General features: G+C 32.8%; 1 protein-coding gene across 1 annotated transcript; it reads left to right on the top strand.

Moving 5' to 3' along the window:
• Positions 1-317: 317 nt before the first annotated feature.
• LOC149534327 (uncharacterized) lies at positions 318-1,197 on the top strand. The gene is made up of 2 exons (XM_089807062.1): positions 318-505; positions 636-1,197. The coding sequence occupies exons 1-2, from the start codon at positions 382-384 to the stop codon at positions 1,010-1,012; spliced, it is 501 nt and encodes a 166-aa protein (XP_089663188.1). The 5' UTR covers positions 318-381; the 3' UTR covers positions 1,013-1,197.
• Positions 1,198-17,126: the final 15,929 nt, after the last annotated feature.

Raw genomic sequence — 17,126 nt, 5'->3', positions numbered from 1 at the left:
TTGTTCGTGGTTTAGCCAAGAGTAAACGACGCTTGAGTTTCAAAATAAGAAAGAAAGAGTCATTCAGAGTGGATTTGAAGAGGATGAAGCGTGTTCATGTGGGTTCTGGTAAGGAGTTGGATATTGTAGTTGAAATATGCTCAAAACTTGCCATCGAGAAAATTGGAGTGAAATTCGGACGTCGTGAGGTATTACAGCTCTTTCTTCTCTATACATTAGTCATAATTTTGACGGTCTAATGTGTCACTTTTGAGATTGACACTCAGTTTTATAGAATTTTGAAATATAGTTGAAGCGAAATGTACTTTTATCTGGCAGCTACTGTCTACGCTCTTGGAAGATCTGTGCAGCATAGATTTCTTCAAAGGTAGAGTCGCCGAGATGGCGTCTTCATATGAAATTTTATCGATCAGGGTAAATCATCATGCCGCAAGAGGAACTGAGTTGTATATACGTTTTCTGGATGCATTGGAAAAGGAGGCGAACGAAATTCCTACTTTATTAGGTCATTTGATAAGCCGAGTTTTTGTTTATAATTTATCGTGTGGTTAAACGTATGTAAATGCTTTCATAGAATTTTTTTCTTGACATTTGTGTGAACAAGGTGTAGAATTTTGCTTTCTGCGTGTTTGCAGGGGAAATCGTTGAGTTGGTACTGCAGTGTCGTGGTTTTGAGGAGGAAAGTAGCATTCAGTATGTGTTTCATGGAACTCCCCAGGAAAATTTGAGTTCCATATGTGAGAGAGGCATGGATCCTTCCTTAAGAATGCATCTAGGAGATTATTTTGGTATGAATGCGCAGACCAGCATTTCCTACACAATCAAAAAAGATCTTCTTAGGGCATGTAAATATACGCTGCCACGTAGGTTGAGTTTGTTGGTATTCTTGGTTTTACTGCCCGGCCCAACAAAATACGTTCCAGAATCACTTGCATATCCGTACAAGTTAATGAATGAAACCAGTTATGAGCTTCCGATAGCCATAGTTGAGCTCGATATAAAATATCCTTAGCAAGCTTGCAGGAAAACTTAAATATTGACAGCTTGAAGACTTTTGGCAAAGGAACCTTTCAAATTGTTATAAACATGGTCTCAGTACTTAACCAGACACACACATGTTCATATATTTCAGGGTGGTATAAGAACTTGTTATCGCGTTGTGTAGTTCAGGGAATTAGTAATGAGCGAGTCATTCATTTGCTGACCTTTAATGGATAATTATGTCTCTCTAATATAACTAGATGTGCTGATAGCTGATTGATGGAGAAATATATAAAATTATAGATCAATAGACGTGTATCATTGTATGAAATAATTGTGTAATGTTTTTATGTTCTTTTCATACCCTATTCAAAAATCTTAACATTCAAATGTGGTATTGAAACATATTAGAAAATCTATTTTTAATTTTATGTAAATTTAAAGGAAGATAACTATTTATTAGTCTCTGCCTTTAAGGCAGAGAACAAATGTTTTCGGTGGCTATTTTCCAATTTTTTTTATTCTTCCTACCATGTCATATTTTAAAGTTTGGAAATGTTTTATTTTTAAAATAATTTTCTAACTATTATTTCTTTTTTCTAATTGATTGGTTCGAATTTAGCTAAGGTTTTCATTGATTTTTCCATTCAAAAAATACCAAAAAAATCCCAGACTCTTCCGAAAACTTCACGTGGGAAGGGTTGGAAAAAATAGAAGGCAACGGTGATTGTAGCGTAGAGGTAACCTGCCTATGACAGCTATAAACAAGTGGATCATATGCTTAACAGTTGGATTTAGCGTTACCCATCAGATTGTTGATGGTAAAGCCCCTGAATCATGTGAATGGATATGATAGGTGGGTCACATGGATACGATAGGTGGACCAGGACGATCCCCATGGATCCCCTCGTCATTTGCCTTTTGCAATACTCTTGAGAAATGCTAGCTTGCAATACAAATCATCTACTCCCATCGTGACAAGATTGCATCAGGGGGACAGTTGGATGATTTACTCACCTCACCCTATCCAACTCCACAGTATTCATGGTGTTTTCTTTTGACACCAGGTATGAAGGATTTTTTGTTTGAGTGTGGTAGTTGTAGAGCGAGTGAGATACAGGTGTTTGTCAATGAAGTTTGATGTTTGTACATGATGCCCTCTTTAGCCATTGTTGCTCCTTACTTGGGCAACCCTCTTCTATTATCAGTTTTTGTTACTTGCATGTTGGCGGTAGTTGGTAGTATTAATTTCTGCCATTAATAGCAGACAACAAGCCCACGTCTTGACCAACTCAGTCGTCCATCCACCGTCCAGAGTAAATAGCAGACAGTCAGCCATCCCAACTACAGTATAGAAGCCGCCCATGTTTAATGTAATATAACATGTTTAAAATGTTCTATGTGTATTCTAGAGTATTCTCAGATCTCTATAAATATAGGTCTTATGTAATGCATTTGTGCAAGGCAGTAAGGCAATAAAATCAGTATTATTTCTGTGTATTTGTCTTTCTCTTTGCCTTCAAATTGGTATCAGAGCATGAAGAGCTGGGCCTAGGAGGAAAATAATTATGTGTTGATATGTATACCTGCTGTAGCAGTGAACGAAGCTTCTAATGTTTTCTTGATTGCAGATCATTATTAGCTTCTAAAGTTGGAGACTAGTCGATGCCAAAGATTGAGAGAAGAAAAGATCCCAGTTTAATGTTTGTAAAAGGTATGAGCTGATTTCTTGGAGTGAAGTCTAATGATTAAAAAAAAATTGTTAAAAGGGGAAAATAAACATTATAATGTTGTTTGTTTAAGCTATATGTCATTGGCTTAGACTTGTTTGGTGGATTTTCTTTGTAAAGCAAAGTTTAAAATTGTAAGGTGCAGTTGTAACTGTGTATTAATATGGCTTCAAGAAGTAGTATAGCTCAACCACAAATTCCAATATTTTTTGGTAAAAATTATGAATTTTGGGCTATAAAAATGAAGACACTATTTTGTTCTCAAGGCATATGGGATCTTATTGAAAAGGGTTTTATTGAACCACAAGATGAGTCTACATTAACACAAGATGAAAAGGATAAATTACAAGATAACAGAAAAAAGGATGCTAAAGTGTTGTTTCTAATTCAACAATCTTTAGATGAATCAATTTTTCCTAAGGTTTGTGCTGCTAAAAAGTCTAAAATTGCATGGGATATTTTAGAAACAGCATATCAAGGGACATCAAAAGTTAAGATTGCTAAATTGCAAACTTTAAGGCGTGATTTTGAAAATTTATGTATGAAGGATTCAGACTCAGTTGATCAATTTCTAAATCAAGTAATGAATGTGGTTAATCAAATTAGAGCATATGGTGATGATTTGACAGATCAAAAAGTTGTTGAAAAGATACTTCGTTGTTTGCCTAGAAAATTTGATGCCATTGTTGTTGCCATTGAAGAATCTAAAGATTTGACAATACTATCTATTGATGAATTGATGGGCTCACTTTTATCTCATGAATCAAGAATGAACAGAAATAACAATTCTTCTTTGGAGAATGCATTTAGATCGCAGGTATCTTTTGGTAGAGGAAGAGGAAAATCAAACTACAGAGGAAGAGGAAGAGGTAGAAGCATAGATGGATGTGGAAGTCCAAATCAAGAAGAGAGAACAAATCAATCCATTCAGAGTTCTAATAGAGGATGTGGCAGAAGTTCATTCCAACACCCATCATCAAGGTTTGATAAATCTCGAATTCAATGTCATTATTGTAAGAGATTTGGTCATATTGCAAGCGGATGTAGAAAGAAACAAGAGGATATTGAAAAGAATGGTGCGAATTACTCAGATGTATCTGATAACAATTCAGGAAGTTTATTTATAACTTGTAATGTTGCTCAAGAAAGCTCTAGTGATATATGGTTCCTAGATAGTGGATGTAGTAACCATATGACTGGAAATAAAGATTTGTTTGCTAGCTTGGATGATTCTATAAAATCTGAAGTAAAGTTAAGAAATGATAGTAAAGTCTCTGTAATGGGAAAAGGTGTTATAAATGTCTTGACAAAAAATGGAGGAAAAAGATATATTCCTGATGTGTATTTTGTGCCTGGATTAAAACACAATCTCATGAGTATTCGTCAACTAGTACAAAAGGGTTACAAAGTTTCTTTTGATAATGATGTTTGCACAATCTTGGATAGAAATCCTAGTGGTAGGTTAATTGCAAGGGTCAACATGACACAAAATTGAATATCCCCCCTCTAGATTCATTGCATTCAAGGAGGAAAAGAAGTTAGTTTCAAGATAGTATACTCAGATCAGTCGTGGCTATGGCATTTGAGTATGGTCATCTTCATTTTGCTGCTTTAAGCTTATTACAAAAGAAGAATATGGTGAAAGGATTGCCTCAAATATTGAAACCACCAAGTTCATGTGAAAGTTGTATTTTGGCAAAACAACATAGAGAAAGCTTCCCAGTAGGAGGTTCATATAGAGCAAGAGCACCATTGGAATTAGTTCACACTGATATATGTGGACCTATGCAAACTCCATCTTTAGGAGGAAGTATATATTTCCTAACATTTATTGATGATTTTAGTAGGAAGATTTGGATATACTTTCTCAACCAAAAAAGTGAAGCTTTTGAAAAGTTCAAGGAGTTCAAAAATTTGGTTGAAAAACAAAGTGGTCACTACATCAAGGTATTGCGATCTGATAGAGGTGGTGAATTCAGTTCTAATGATTTTCTAGAATTTTGCAGATTTCATGGAATTAAGAAGCAGTTTACCACAAGGTACACACCACAAAAAAATGGTGTAGCAGAAAGGAAGAATAGAACCATAATGGAAATGGCAAGGAGTATTTGAAGGCCAAAAATCTATCCAATGAGTTTTGGGCAGAAGCAGTAGCATGTGCTGTATACATTTTGAACAGGAGTTTTACAAAGAGTGTTAAGAACACAATTCCACAAGAAGCATGGAATGGTAAGAAACATACAGTATCCCATTTTAGAGTTTTTGGTTGTGTTGCTTATTCATTAGTTCCATCTGAATTGAGAAAGAAATTGGATGATAAAAGTGAAAAATGCATCTTTATTGGTTATAGTGAAGAATCAAAGGATTATAGATTGTATAATCCCGTTTCAAAGAAATTGATCATTAGCAGGGATGTTAAATTTGAAGAAGATGATTCATGGCATGAAAATGATAATAAACAAGTCACAAGAGGAGCACCAATATTACAAGGTGATGATGAATTAAAGGAACAAGGGACTCAATCAACACCCAACACTCCATCAAGGAACTTTGTGCAAGGTGCCTCACCTCCAAGTTCAAATGTAAGTGATAAATCTGATTCAACATTCTCAATACCAGGTTACAAAGGTAAGAAGACAAGAAGCTTAAAAGAAATATATGATAAAAAAGAAGAGAATGTAGATATTTACTCAAATTTTGCTTTATTTTCTTGTGATCCATTATATTTTGATGAAGCAATTAAAGAAGATAAATGGATCAAGGCAATGGATGAAGAAATTGACTCTATTGAAAGAAATAACACATGGGAATTAATGGATTTACCTAAAGGAAAAGAATGTATAGGAGTCAAATCGGTTTACAAAACTAAATTTGATGAAAAAGGTGAAATTGTTAATCACAAGGCAAGACTCGTTGCTAAAGGTTTTTCACAACAATATGGAGTTGATTATAATGAAACATTTGCTCCAGTTGCTAGACTTGACATAGTTCGAACTATTTTAGCAATAGTAGCACAAAATGATTGGAAAGTGTATCAAATGGATGTAAAATTAGCTTTTTTGAATGGTTTTCTTGATGAAGAGGTATATGTTAAACAACCACCTAGTTATGAGGTTAATGAGCATGAAAACAAGGTATACACACTAAACAAGGCACTTTATGGTTTGAAACAAGCTCCTAGGGCTCGGTATAAGAGGATTGATTCATACATGATAAGTAATCCCACGTTATATGTTAAGACTAATAAGGAAGGTCAAATTTTGATTGTATGCTTGTATGTTGATGACTTGATATTCACTGGAAATCTATTAGTAGACATGTTCAAGTCAGAAATGATGAAAGAATTTGAAATGACAGATTTGGGGTTGATGAGATATTTCTTAGGTATTGAAGTTATTCAATGTGACAAAGGTATCTTCATTTGTCAATCCAAGTATATAAAGGATGTTTTAAAGAGATTTAAAATGATCAATTGCAATCCAGTGTCAACTCCAGTTGCAACAGGAACAAAACTTAGCAAGGAAGAAAAGGGCTCAAATATTGATCCAACTATGTTTAAAAGACTTGTTGGAAGTTTAATGTATATGACAGCTACAAGGCTAGACATCATGTATAGTGTCAGTTTAATCTCAAGGTTCATGGAATCACCACAAAATTCTCATTGGCAAGTTGGAAAAAGGATATTGAGATATATTGCAGGAACAATGGGATATGGAATCCTATATTCCAAAGCTAACAATTTTGGTTTGATTGGTTATACTGACAGTGATTTTGCAGGTAGCATTAATGACAGGAAGAGCACTTCTGGATATATCTTTCACCTTGGATCAGGAGCTGTATCATGGGCATCAAAGAAGCAACCTATAGTGACGATCTCATCAGCTGAAGCAGAATATGTAGCTGCCACTTCCACAGCATGTCAAGCAGTATGGATGCGTCGAATTTTGTTCGATCTTCACTATCATCAGGAGGAACCAACACTAATTCTTTGTGATAACAAATCAACAATAGCATTATCTAAAAATCATGTATTTCATAAGAGGAGCAAACATATTGATACAAGGTACCACTTCATCAGAGAATTGGTCAATAATGGAGAAATCCACCTTGAGTTCTGCAAATCTAAAGATCAATTAGCAGATATATTCATGAAGCCATTGTCAAAGAATAACTTTGAATATTTGTGAGAGAAATTGGGTATTATAGATGCAAAATTTGTTAATGACAAAAATTAAGGGGGAGTGTTGGTGGTAGTTGACAGTATTAATTTCTGCCATTAATATTAGACAACCAACCCACGTCCAGCCCAACTCAACCGTCCATCCACCGTCTAGAGTAAATAGCAGACAGTCAGCCATCCCAGCTACAGTATAGAAGCCGCCCATGTTTAATATAATATAACATGTTTAAAATGTTCTATGTGTATTCTAGAGTATTCTCAGATCTCTATAAATAGAGGTCTTATGTAATGCATTTGTGCAAGGCAGTAAGGCAATAAAATCAGTATTATTTCTGTGTATTTGTCTTTCTCTTTGCCTTCATTGCATTGGTTTGTTCGGGAATAGGAGGCCTCCTTTTCTTCTATCCCGTTTCGTTAAAATCTTGGTAATATGTTTCTTTTTCTTTTTTCTTATGATATTGATGACTATTGTTGCTCATAGGCTTTGTAAAGAGTACCCACATCCTGATGAAAGCAAAGGCTACAATTGAGCAAGTAGTTGAGTGATGAAACCCATCAAGTCAAATTCTGATTCTAGAACAACCGTACTAAAATGAATATAAGTTTGGTCTCTCGCTCATTTGGAACAATTTAAACTACTATTTGGGACCATTTGATTCTCTTCCTCGAATGAAGAATTCGTATTTAGTCATAGTTCAATTGCTATTGACATTAAACTGGCATCCAGAGCCAACTTGAGAGATGAAGATTCAATCCTGAGACAGGAAAATGGGAAGCTCCGATTAGAGAATGCATAAAATTGAGATGGGATAAAGAGACCCAATGAGCGCAATCTGTGGAGGGCCTATGTAGGAGCAGCAATTCTATATAGAGGAATGTGCACTTAAAAAATTTTAGGCACGCAAATCCATCAAATTCTGGATTTTGATAGAGATATGCAAAGCTCTTTTCTCCACTGGTGAAAGCTATTCCATTTCACCCCTTTTTTTCGTGGGCGCCCATTTTCTGACTTCTTGTTTTGTGAGTGGAAACAATGCAAATGGTCTTTGGGTTTGCTAGTTTAGGGGAAATCCAATTTCTAGAAATCACTGAAAGATTCCACAACCTTCCATAACATACCATATTATAAATGCAAAACCTACTTAACATTACATTCTATGAGCCAATATGGTAACAATTAACTTTTTCATCAGTGACAATATACCAAATCTACCTTCACTAAGGTAGGGACTTTGGCTCCATCAGGAGCTCTTGTTTGATAAAAAATTAAGATTTAAATACATTGAAACACATTAGAAAATCTATTAATTGTAGGTACTTTTTTAATAGATATGTAAATTTAAAGGTAAGAAAGTTATTTTATTTAGAAAGATGTAAGTCTTTTTTTTTTTCCTTTCATTGGTCATTAGAGTACCTACATGTAATATAAATATATTGTAATTGACTAGTCTATTAATTTACATTTGAATCTAGGACTTTGAATTGTATGACATGTCTTCAAAACCTGCAATGCAAGGATAGACAAATTATGAGGTGATAAGAATTGCTCTAAATTTTCTAGAACAATTATTAGTTGAGTAGATTGTTTATCACAATAAATAAATTTTCCTTCAATAAATATTTTACTATTTTTTTAAAGTAGTACAACAATTGCAAATTTAGGATGATTGCTTGAACCTTCTCTTCAATATTAGTTTCTGCTAAGAGATTTATCTATAATTAAAGAGCACTTCCTATTTGTAACAACAAGCCTTATGCCATACTTCCTTAAGCTTGAGAACCCACCAAAGTGTATTAGAGGAGGATCATAGTGCACTAGTTAGTTTCCTATTAAATTAGGACTTCTTGCTTCATTAAGAAGACATACCTAGGCCAACTTCCAAAGTTACACTATTACTAACTTATGATGATATTGCAAACCTAATGATGACCTATGTTTTAAATGTGGTCCTAAAATTTACATGGACATCATCAAGGACATACAGGGATTATTTATGGAACATTTGATTTTTGTATTCCATTCTTTAATTTTTTTATTCTTAAATTTATTTTGGTATGTAAAACACACTATTCACATCATCTTTGTGGCTTCAAATGTATTCGCACAAAACAATCTCTCTACCATTGAGAAAGGTTTCAAGGTTAGTTGTTTTTCCACTCCAATTAATTGACAATGTAATGCATACTTCTTTTGGAAAGGGATTTTGAGCACTTAAATATTTGTAATAATTGTAAATAAAAATTTCATAAAGCACTAATTCAAAGTTAAATTTCTCAAACTTGTTATTTTACAACGACAAACATTCTTAATCAAAACTCATACCAAATTTATAATCTAACATCCAAGTTATATTCAATAGCTAAGATGGTAAGCTTAGATAGGTTAGTTATGCATAATAGTAGATCATAAAAATTGGTAACCTCCAAAAATAGGGATTCCAAAGGGTTAATCAATGTGTGCTATGTAATCGTGAGGAGGAGACTATCTCTCACCTCCTTATCTACTGCTTCTATTATGCTATGGTGTGGCATAATGTTCTTAATCAGATGGGGTTAGTTGGGTTTTTAATAGTGATGCTCAACAATTAATTTTAAATTGGAATTGCCCCTCCCGCCATCCCCTCATGAAAATAATATGGAAAACCATCCCACTCTATATTTTTTGGAACATATGGAAAGAATGGAACAACTACATATTTAGAGAGAAAATTCTCCCTCGGAGGTGGTTTCGTGAATAACTATGGATTGAATTAGGGAACACACTATGATTTGGAAGTAAAAATATCCTCCCCACCCCACATCACAACTGGAAAAGAGATGGGTGGAGGTGTGGAATATATACCACTATCTAGCATGTGTACCATGAGGGTAACCAAGTAGAAGATAGTGTGGCCGTGTACGAGCATGGTGTAATAAACATGTAGACTTCGAAAAGAGAGTACAATTTATCGACAACAATCTTATTGTTTGTTCAGAAAAGCATTTAATGTAATGATGGCCATTTTAAATGAGTGGATTGTGGGTGATGGAATTAATATGGAACCTTACAAGATGGGGTGTTTTATTACATGATGATTTTAAATTGGATCATCTTTTCAATTCATAGCATAATCATGCTTCTTTATGGGAAGAGAAAGTTTGCAACCCAAAACAAGATTTGGAGGGATTCTCTTCACTCCCAAAGGACGAGACTTTCCATGTTTCAATGGTCATTTTTATTGAAGGGCTATAGAAAGGAGATGAGGTGGCAAGTGGGAAATATTTTTTATTCCTTTTCTCATGTGATAAACCCAAGTGTGATCAAAATATCAAGGATCTTGATATTAATGAGATTAATTATCAAGAAAGAAAAGGTTTTTTTCCTAGCTCATTGTGCTTTTCACCTGGTTTTCTGGTTTCTTAGCTGAGGACATGACAAAAGTTGTGGAAGACTTGGTGATTGAGCTTGGAGATAACAAAGACATGGAGAGTGGTAATGCTCATATTGAGCCACCAAGAATTGAGGAGGTTATTAGAAAGGATAAATTTGTATGGACATACTTGTGTGAAGGGGGTTTGATCCCTTTAATGAAATGCATTGAGGGTCATGACAAGAGGGTCTCTAGGTAGTTCATTGACTCATGGAAGGACCGTTGGGTGATTGCAAATGGAATTTCATTCGAAGTTCATTGCATATGTCATCGATCTTGCCCTGGAAGGAAAGAAATTGAGAAAATAGGTGAGGGTTGCAGATGAAGTGAGCTTGAGAAAATGTTTTAGACCCAACGAGGCTCTTGTTTACATTCATGGTGGGTCTTCTTGGGAAAAATTGCTTGAACCCTGGGATATGGTATGCTATGCGATTATGAGGTACATTACTATGGAAGAAAAGTTTAAGGTGATATAATATTATCACTTTTCCATCCTCAATCACTCTAGGAATAGGGAGATAATTTATTTTCCTTGTTATTACATTCTATGGAAGATTGTTTCTAGAATGTGTGTAGTAAAAGAGAAGAGGGCAAGATATATACCATATATCACCAAGCCGTAATGTTCCACCTCTTTAAATTTCATAAAGGTCTCAACCCTTAGATATAAGGCTTGGTCCCATCCCCACTTAAAATAAGTGATGTTTCTCAAACCTCACCCCCTTTCAAAAAAACCTGGGACGATCAGGAGCCCACTTCTACTGTTAAAAAGATTAAAATGGAAAATATTGAGATTCTCAAGGTGGAAAGTACTAGAACTATGGCGAAGAAGGAAACCCATAGGTCTAGCAAGAGATTGAGAGACAAAAATCCCTCTACCACTCTTGGTAAAGAGAAGCTAATTAGTTTAGAATCTACTAAGAACTCCAGGAAAAAAGGAGGTCGTAGACCAAAAGGAAGACCACTAAAAGAAATTATGGAGAGGAAGAAGAGGAGGCAACAAATAGTGAAGGCAAAGATGACGAGACCATGGTCAGGGGTAAGGATAGTTCTATGCCTTCTTGTGTGTCAGATACATTTAAAACATAGACTAATACCCTTGAGTCTAGGAAGGGGGATGAAGCTGGAGATCAGAGGATGTTGATCTTCCCTATTAGGAACTTGAACATAGAAACTCAAAGCTAGGGGATTGAGAAAAAAATGGAGACTCAGGATCACAAGCCTATGGGAGGTGACAATCAGAAGGGGGGGAATCTTGTGTCTTAGGATACAAATGACAAACAACCTCCTATTATGCAAGATTTTTCCTGGGTTGGAGGAAACTATTACTAGTCTAATCAAGAAGAATGAGGAACTAGAGGACAAGTTCGATAGGGCAGATTTTTTTATGTCTCTTTCATGCATTCAACAACTACCACCCTTCATCCTCTGTAGGCTGGGAAGGAGGAGATCAATGATGCCAAAGACATGGCGACTATTCATTCTTTATGGCTTCCTGATGGATGATTGTTTGTGGCTCCTGATGGAGAACCCGAACAATCAGAAGATGGAGAGTTAGGTCATGGTCCCTTGTCTTTTCTTTTTTGGTATTCATCTCTACTATTTATTGCTTGGCCCATGGGGCTCATTTTGTTATAAATCACTACACTTTTTTAATTCCCAGAAACTTAAATTGGGCTAGATTTATATGTAGTTATGATAATCTGTTAAGTGTTAATTGTAATAGGTCTAGATATAAAAATATGTTAGTTTGGGCACTTTTGATATTAAGGAAGGGGGTTGGTTAATTTGTTGGTATTGTTTCCTGTTGACCTTCAACCTTGTTTTTCTATACTTGGGTCATCCCCCATTTTGGTTGCTTTTTAATATCAAAAACATTATTTTTATTTCCACCAATCAAATTTCAATTTTTTTCAAGACTATTATTATTTTCTTAATTTTAGTAATTGTATCATATTTAAGAAAATTTAAAAAATGCTATTTATTTTTATTTCTATTGGCTCAAACCCAAAATGGCAATGAGAAAAAAAAAATATTTAAAAATATTAATTAGTTAAAAAAATAGAAAATCCCATGATCTTCTACCATTATATCATTTAATGTAAATTTAATACAAATTTGGGAATAAATAAAGAGCCATAAATTTCTACAATTTGTGTTCTCTTTATTCCCATTTTTTGCATTTGATTCAAATTGGATAGAATGATTAAACAAGAGCTCTGGTTGAGCTTGAGTCCCTGCCTTGTGAAGGGCGGGGAATAATTAGAGGGGGTACTATGAGGATGTATTTTATGGTACATTGGGGAGGCAATTGGCGAAATATTTGGTGGTGTATTTATGGTACATTGCATCGCACAAGTTGTAAATAACATGCTTTGACAAGGGCCTATACAATTCTATATTTTAAAACTAGGTGTACAATTGATCAAACAAATAAATAACTTTAAGCGTGACTTTGGAAAATAAGCTTTCTAGTTCAAAGTGCAAAATAAGAAATACACATTGTATGAGCTAGTTGTTAAGTATATTGAGAAAGTGTTGCATTTATATAAGTAATGAAAATCCAAAAAGAAACTTCTTAGAATTTAAAAAATTTATATTGTCAATGTAAGATGTATAATATTTTATTAAAAAAACATTTTTTTTATTTTAAAAATAAGAATAAGAATTTAAGAAAAAATGAATACATGAGATATTGTGTCTACTATTTAATTTTAGTTAAAAAAAAATTATGCTATCATATTGTTTATTAACATAAATAATGCTAATGCATATTCTTATTTTTTTAATCTTATAATATGATTAAAATTTTAAAAAATAAAACACATAAATCACTATTATAAAATTAAATACTTTTACTACATTAATTTCATATGGTTTCTTATGATATTACAAGAACGATAAAAATAAAATCAATTGTTTTTTAAAATTAGTAAAAACACTGTTAATAATATTTCTTCAAACAAAAAGCATAGAGAAATGCTTGAAACAGTTGAATTAAGATTATGGTAATGACTGAAACCTAATTTTCTTCCCCTCTCCTCCCTTGTAACGGCCCTTTGAAATTATTCGTGCGGTTAAGGAAGGCATTAACCCGAGTTGGGTGGGGTCGTGACCGGGGTTAATGGGGGAGAGTCAGAGATAAGGACATTAAGGACGAAGATAAGAAGTGAGTTGGGGTGCTCGGAGAAGCTGGTTGAAATTGTTTAAACACGGCTAAAAGAAACAGTAAAAACTGAGCCTACAGCGTTCCAGAGTGTGTTCATACGGGCTCTGTTTACGAATCCCAAGGAGGCAAGAACAAGATTGGTTCAGTTTTGGAGATACTTTCAAACATGGCAAACTTCATCGACGAGATTCGAACCGCGGACGTCTGCTTTGGTGAGTTTAACGACTAGAACATTTCGGAAATTCATTTTTCCGATTTTTGTGCTAAGAAAATTAAATTTATCCCCAGCAAAATTACTATTACCCAATCACAAAATAGGAAATTGTGATTGAAAATTAATTGAAAAATAAAATCGTTTTGTAACTTTAGAAATGTAGTAGTTTTGATGATAAAAATTAATTGGTTAGGTGTCACGGGGAACATTAATTCCCTGCCTATATATAGGCAGGGACTAATAATTGACAAAAATATTTAATATATAGATGAGATGAGAGAATTAGACTAAATTGATAGGAGATGATTAAATCAAAAGACATTATCAATTAGTAACTATATGATTAATTTTTTAATTAAAGAGAGAAAGATACGATATTGAATGAATGCTAAAGTACAATAATATATAGAATCTTTAGAGGAACAAGTTCTTAATGCCTTAAATGTTTGGCTATAGGGTTCCTCCTCTTCTTTTGACTATTTATTTATAGTCCATCTAAAGTTTAAAATATTGAAATTTTATCTAGTACTTATTAGTTGTGCTTGACTATTTTAATATTTGTTCATATTTGTTTAATTCATGATCTAATTAGATTTTATGAGTGTACTTGTCTATAACTCTCCCCTTTTTATAAATATTAGAATATCTTTTATCAATAATATTAAAAATAAATATTCATTAAAAAAAGCTATACCCTATTTAAATATACCTAAAATTAACGCTAAGTTATAATACATTCTAATTTTCATAGAAAAAAGTTACAAGAAAACCAAAGAACATCGATAAGAAAAAGTGAAAGAAAAGAGTACATTGAATAAGGGAATAAAGTAATTTAAAAAATAATTAATACTAATTAGCCAATTGTTCTATTATATTCCATACGACTCTAGTAATGAAAAGTTGCATGGATCATTTTTGAGTTTCTTGAGATTGAGTTGCAAGTCTCAACATCAAGGGGGATTGTGTAGATAAATGATGATTAATTCCTAGTTCTAGAGTCGACACCATATTTATGTTTTCCACCACCATGCACTCTTCCATTGCATGTAGCAGCTCTAGGATTTGCTTGGCAATTTATTTTCAAATGTCAGTTGTATATAACTATTGGTGACTAATCATAATGTGGTAGAACATAACGTTTGGAGGTCATCGAATAGTGCATGAGTTGAAGGCATAATATACATGTCAAATTTCTAATCTTACCACTATGTTATAATCTATGTAAAATGGGCTATTAGCCTTATAAAGAATGCATATATTATTATTTTGAAATAACATACAATATGTAATTAGAATAAAATATCAATAAAAAAATGTCTGTGTGTATAAATCATTGTCTTTTTTGTTGCTTTTACATCCCTTAGTGTGTGCTATGATTTTCCTTATATTTTCTTATTTTCCTAATTCTACACAAACTAAATCAGTATGTATCTTTTAACAAAATATATTTTGGCCTAGGGAAAATTCATAAGTAGAATGAATTAAACATGAACTCTTTGGTTCATTGAGGGTTAAAAACCAAATTATATGAATACATTGGATGAAGAACGTAGGACTTGATTGTTTAGAATTTTTATTTATTTTTGAGGATTCAAATCCTATTTTTTAGATCACTGCATACTAAAGAAAGTTAAAATATTTCTAATGTCAAATTTACATTCATGATTAAATCAATAGATTTATTACTATCAATGAAAAAAGCAAATGAGGATATAACATCCATGTCTATTTTTAAAGTTAAAAATAGGTACATAAATATATAGAAGTTGTGAGGCCAAATCAATCAACATTATCACACATAACCAATTCATAATCTATTGCTAGATTTGACAATGATACTTCTTCAAACAATTGAGCATTGAAGATTTCATATAAAAGTTCAATAGTTTTAAATTTGGAAAATTTAACAACTTTCTAAAAAAAGGTATTTATAATTTGTTGAATTTTCAATAGGGTTTTACAACCTTTACATACAATAAATTCTATCTATCCTAGATTCAAAAAAAGAGAGCTCCAATTCAGGGATAGAAAAGTCTTTTATTTCTGTACAAGTTTTATTCAATATCATCTACTATTAACTTTAATAGGGATAGTTATCTCTTTCACATTTCATATAGGTGTCATCTCAACCACATTACGACGTATGCATATTTCTAAATATCTATCTGAGGTGAGCCTTAACTAAATATGTGGTATATAGAAATGAATGCATTCCTAAGGCTAGAAATTCAACACTATGCATTAAACATTTTCCTCATTTGTAGAACATGCATAACATTATCTTCCCTAAGAGATTTGATCATTGGAATGATACTACTAAAAAAAAAAGAGTTTATTGAATCCAACAACGAGTTCATTTCAAATTCAAATAAGTTGAAAGAAACCATTTTTATTTTGTATATTATTAATTGTAGATAATGAAAAATGGTCATCTGAATACTAAATATGGCTTTCTATTTATGTATTTTGTCTCAAAATATGTTTTAGAACACAATATGGTCTAAATAAATTAAATTTTTATCAATTAAACTTTGAAAAAATTAAAATTGAATGTTGAGTTTAGAATATTTGGATTTATGGGAATGGAAGTAATGTTCACTCACCACACTAAAGTTCTCTTGCTTCTCATCTAATAATACTAATTTATTGCTAGGAGACTTGTTTTATTGCAACATATACTTTGGTAGAATCCTAGCTATATTCTAAATAGAAAGTTTGTACAACTATGAAGTATGTTTCTCTCTACAAGCCATGCATACTTATCTATGGCATACCATAGTTAAAACTCTAGATGAGGAGCTTTAGGATGGATTTCATCTTTTTTATCATCCATGTTCAAATTTGTATATATTGTAGTAGATCGAGACTATTTTTGTTGATCTTCTACATAATCTATGTTCATAGAGTGATATTTCATGGATGGTAATACATGATCTAACTTGACATCTACAATATGTGATTGTCATTAAAAAATCGAGCATCCTATGGCCAACCTTGGATACTTTCAATGTTCATTTACCTATTTTAAAGCCTAATAGTTTATGGATAAAAAAGATAAATATAGGCTCAAAACTATTAGATAAGCTTCTGATTAAGCAATAAGATATGTGACTATAATCAAGCTATGCCATCATTTCTCTACTTTTAAAAGTTTGTATATATGAATATACACACACGAAAGGTTATCATTATAGAAGCTCAAGTTAAGTGCAACATCATAAATAATGTAAACATGAGAGAAAAGAAAACCTTTGATGTATTTATTTATTTTATTCTACACATCATCATACTTAAATATTGTTTACAATGAAAGACAAACTAAAAGACGAGTCTACATTGGTTGATCATAAGGTGATCAATATTTGAAAACATTAAATGTAATGTAAAAGGAATTAACATTTAACAATCATCAAATGAATTGTCATTAACAAAAATATATTGG

The sequence above is a fragment of the Cupressus sempervirens genome, chromosome 10 (assembly GCF_028749045.1).
Source record: "Cupressus sempervirens isolate cs-2001-9-10 chromosome 10, ASM2874904v1, whole genome shotgun sequence".
NCBI lineage: Eukaryota > Viridiplantae > Streptophyta > Pinopsida > Cupressales > Cupressaceae > Cupressus > Cupressus sempervirens.
The sequence above is the reverse complement of the archived record's forward strand: the minus strand, read 5'-3'. Positions and strand labels throughout refer to the sequence as shown.

Bases quoted from the DNA above. Each gene is read 5' to 3' on its own strand.
- LOC149534327 (XM_089807062.1), top strand. From the start codon at position 382: ATGGCGTCTTCATATGAAATTTTATCGATCAGGGTAAATCATCATGCC. The intron at 506-635 runs GTCATTTGATAA...GCGTGTTTGCAG, and splicing joins CGAAATTCCTACTTTATTAG to GGGAAATCGTTGAGTTGGTA.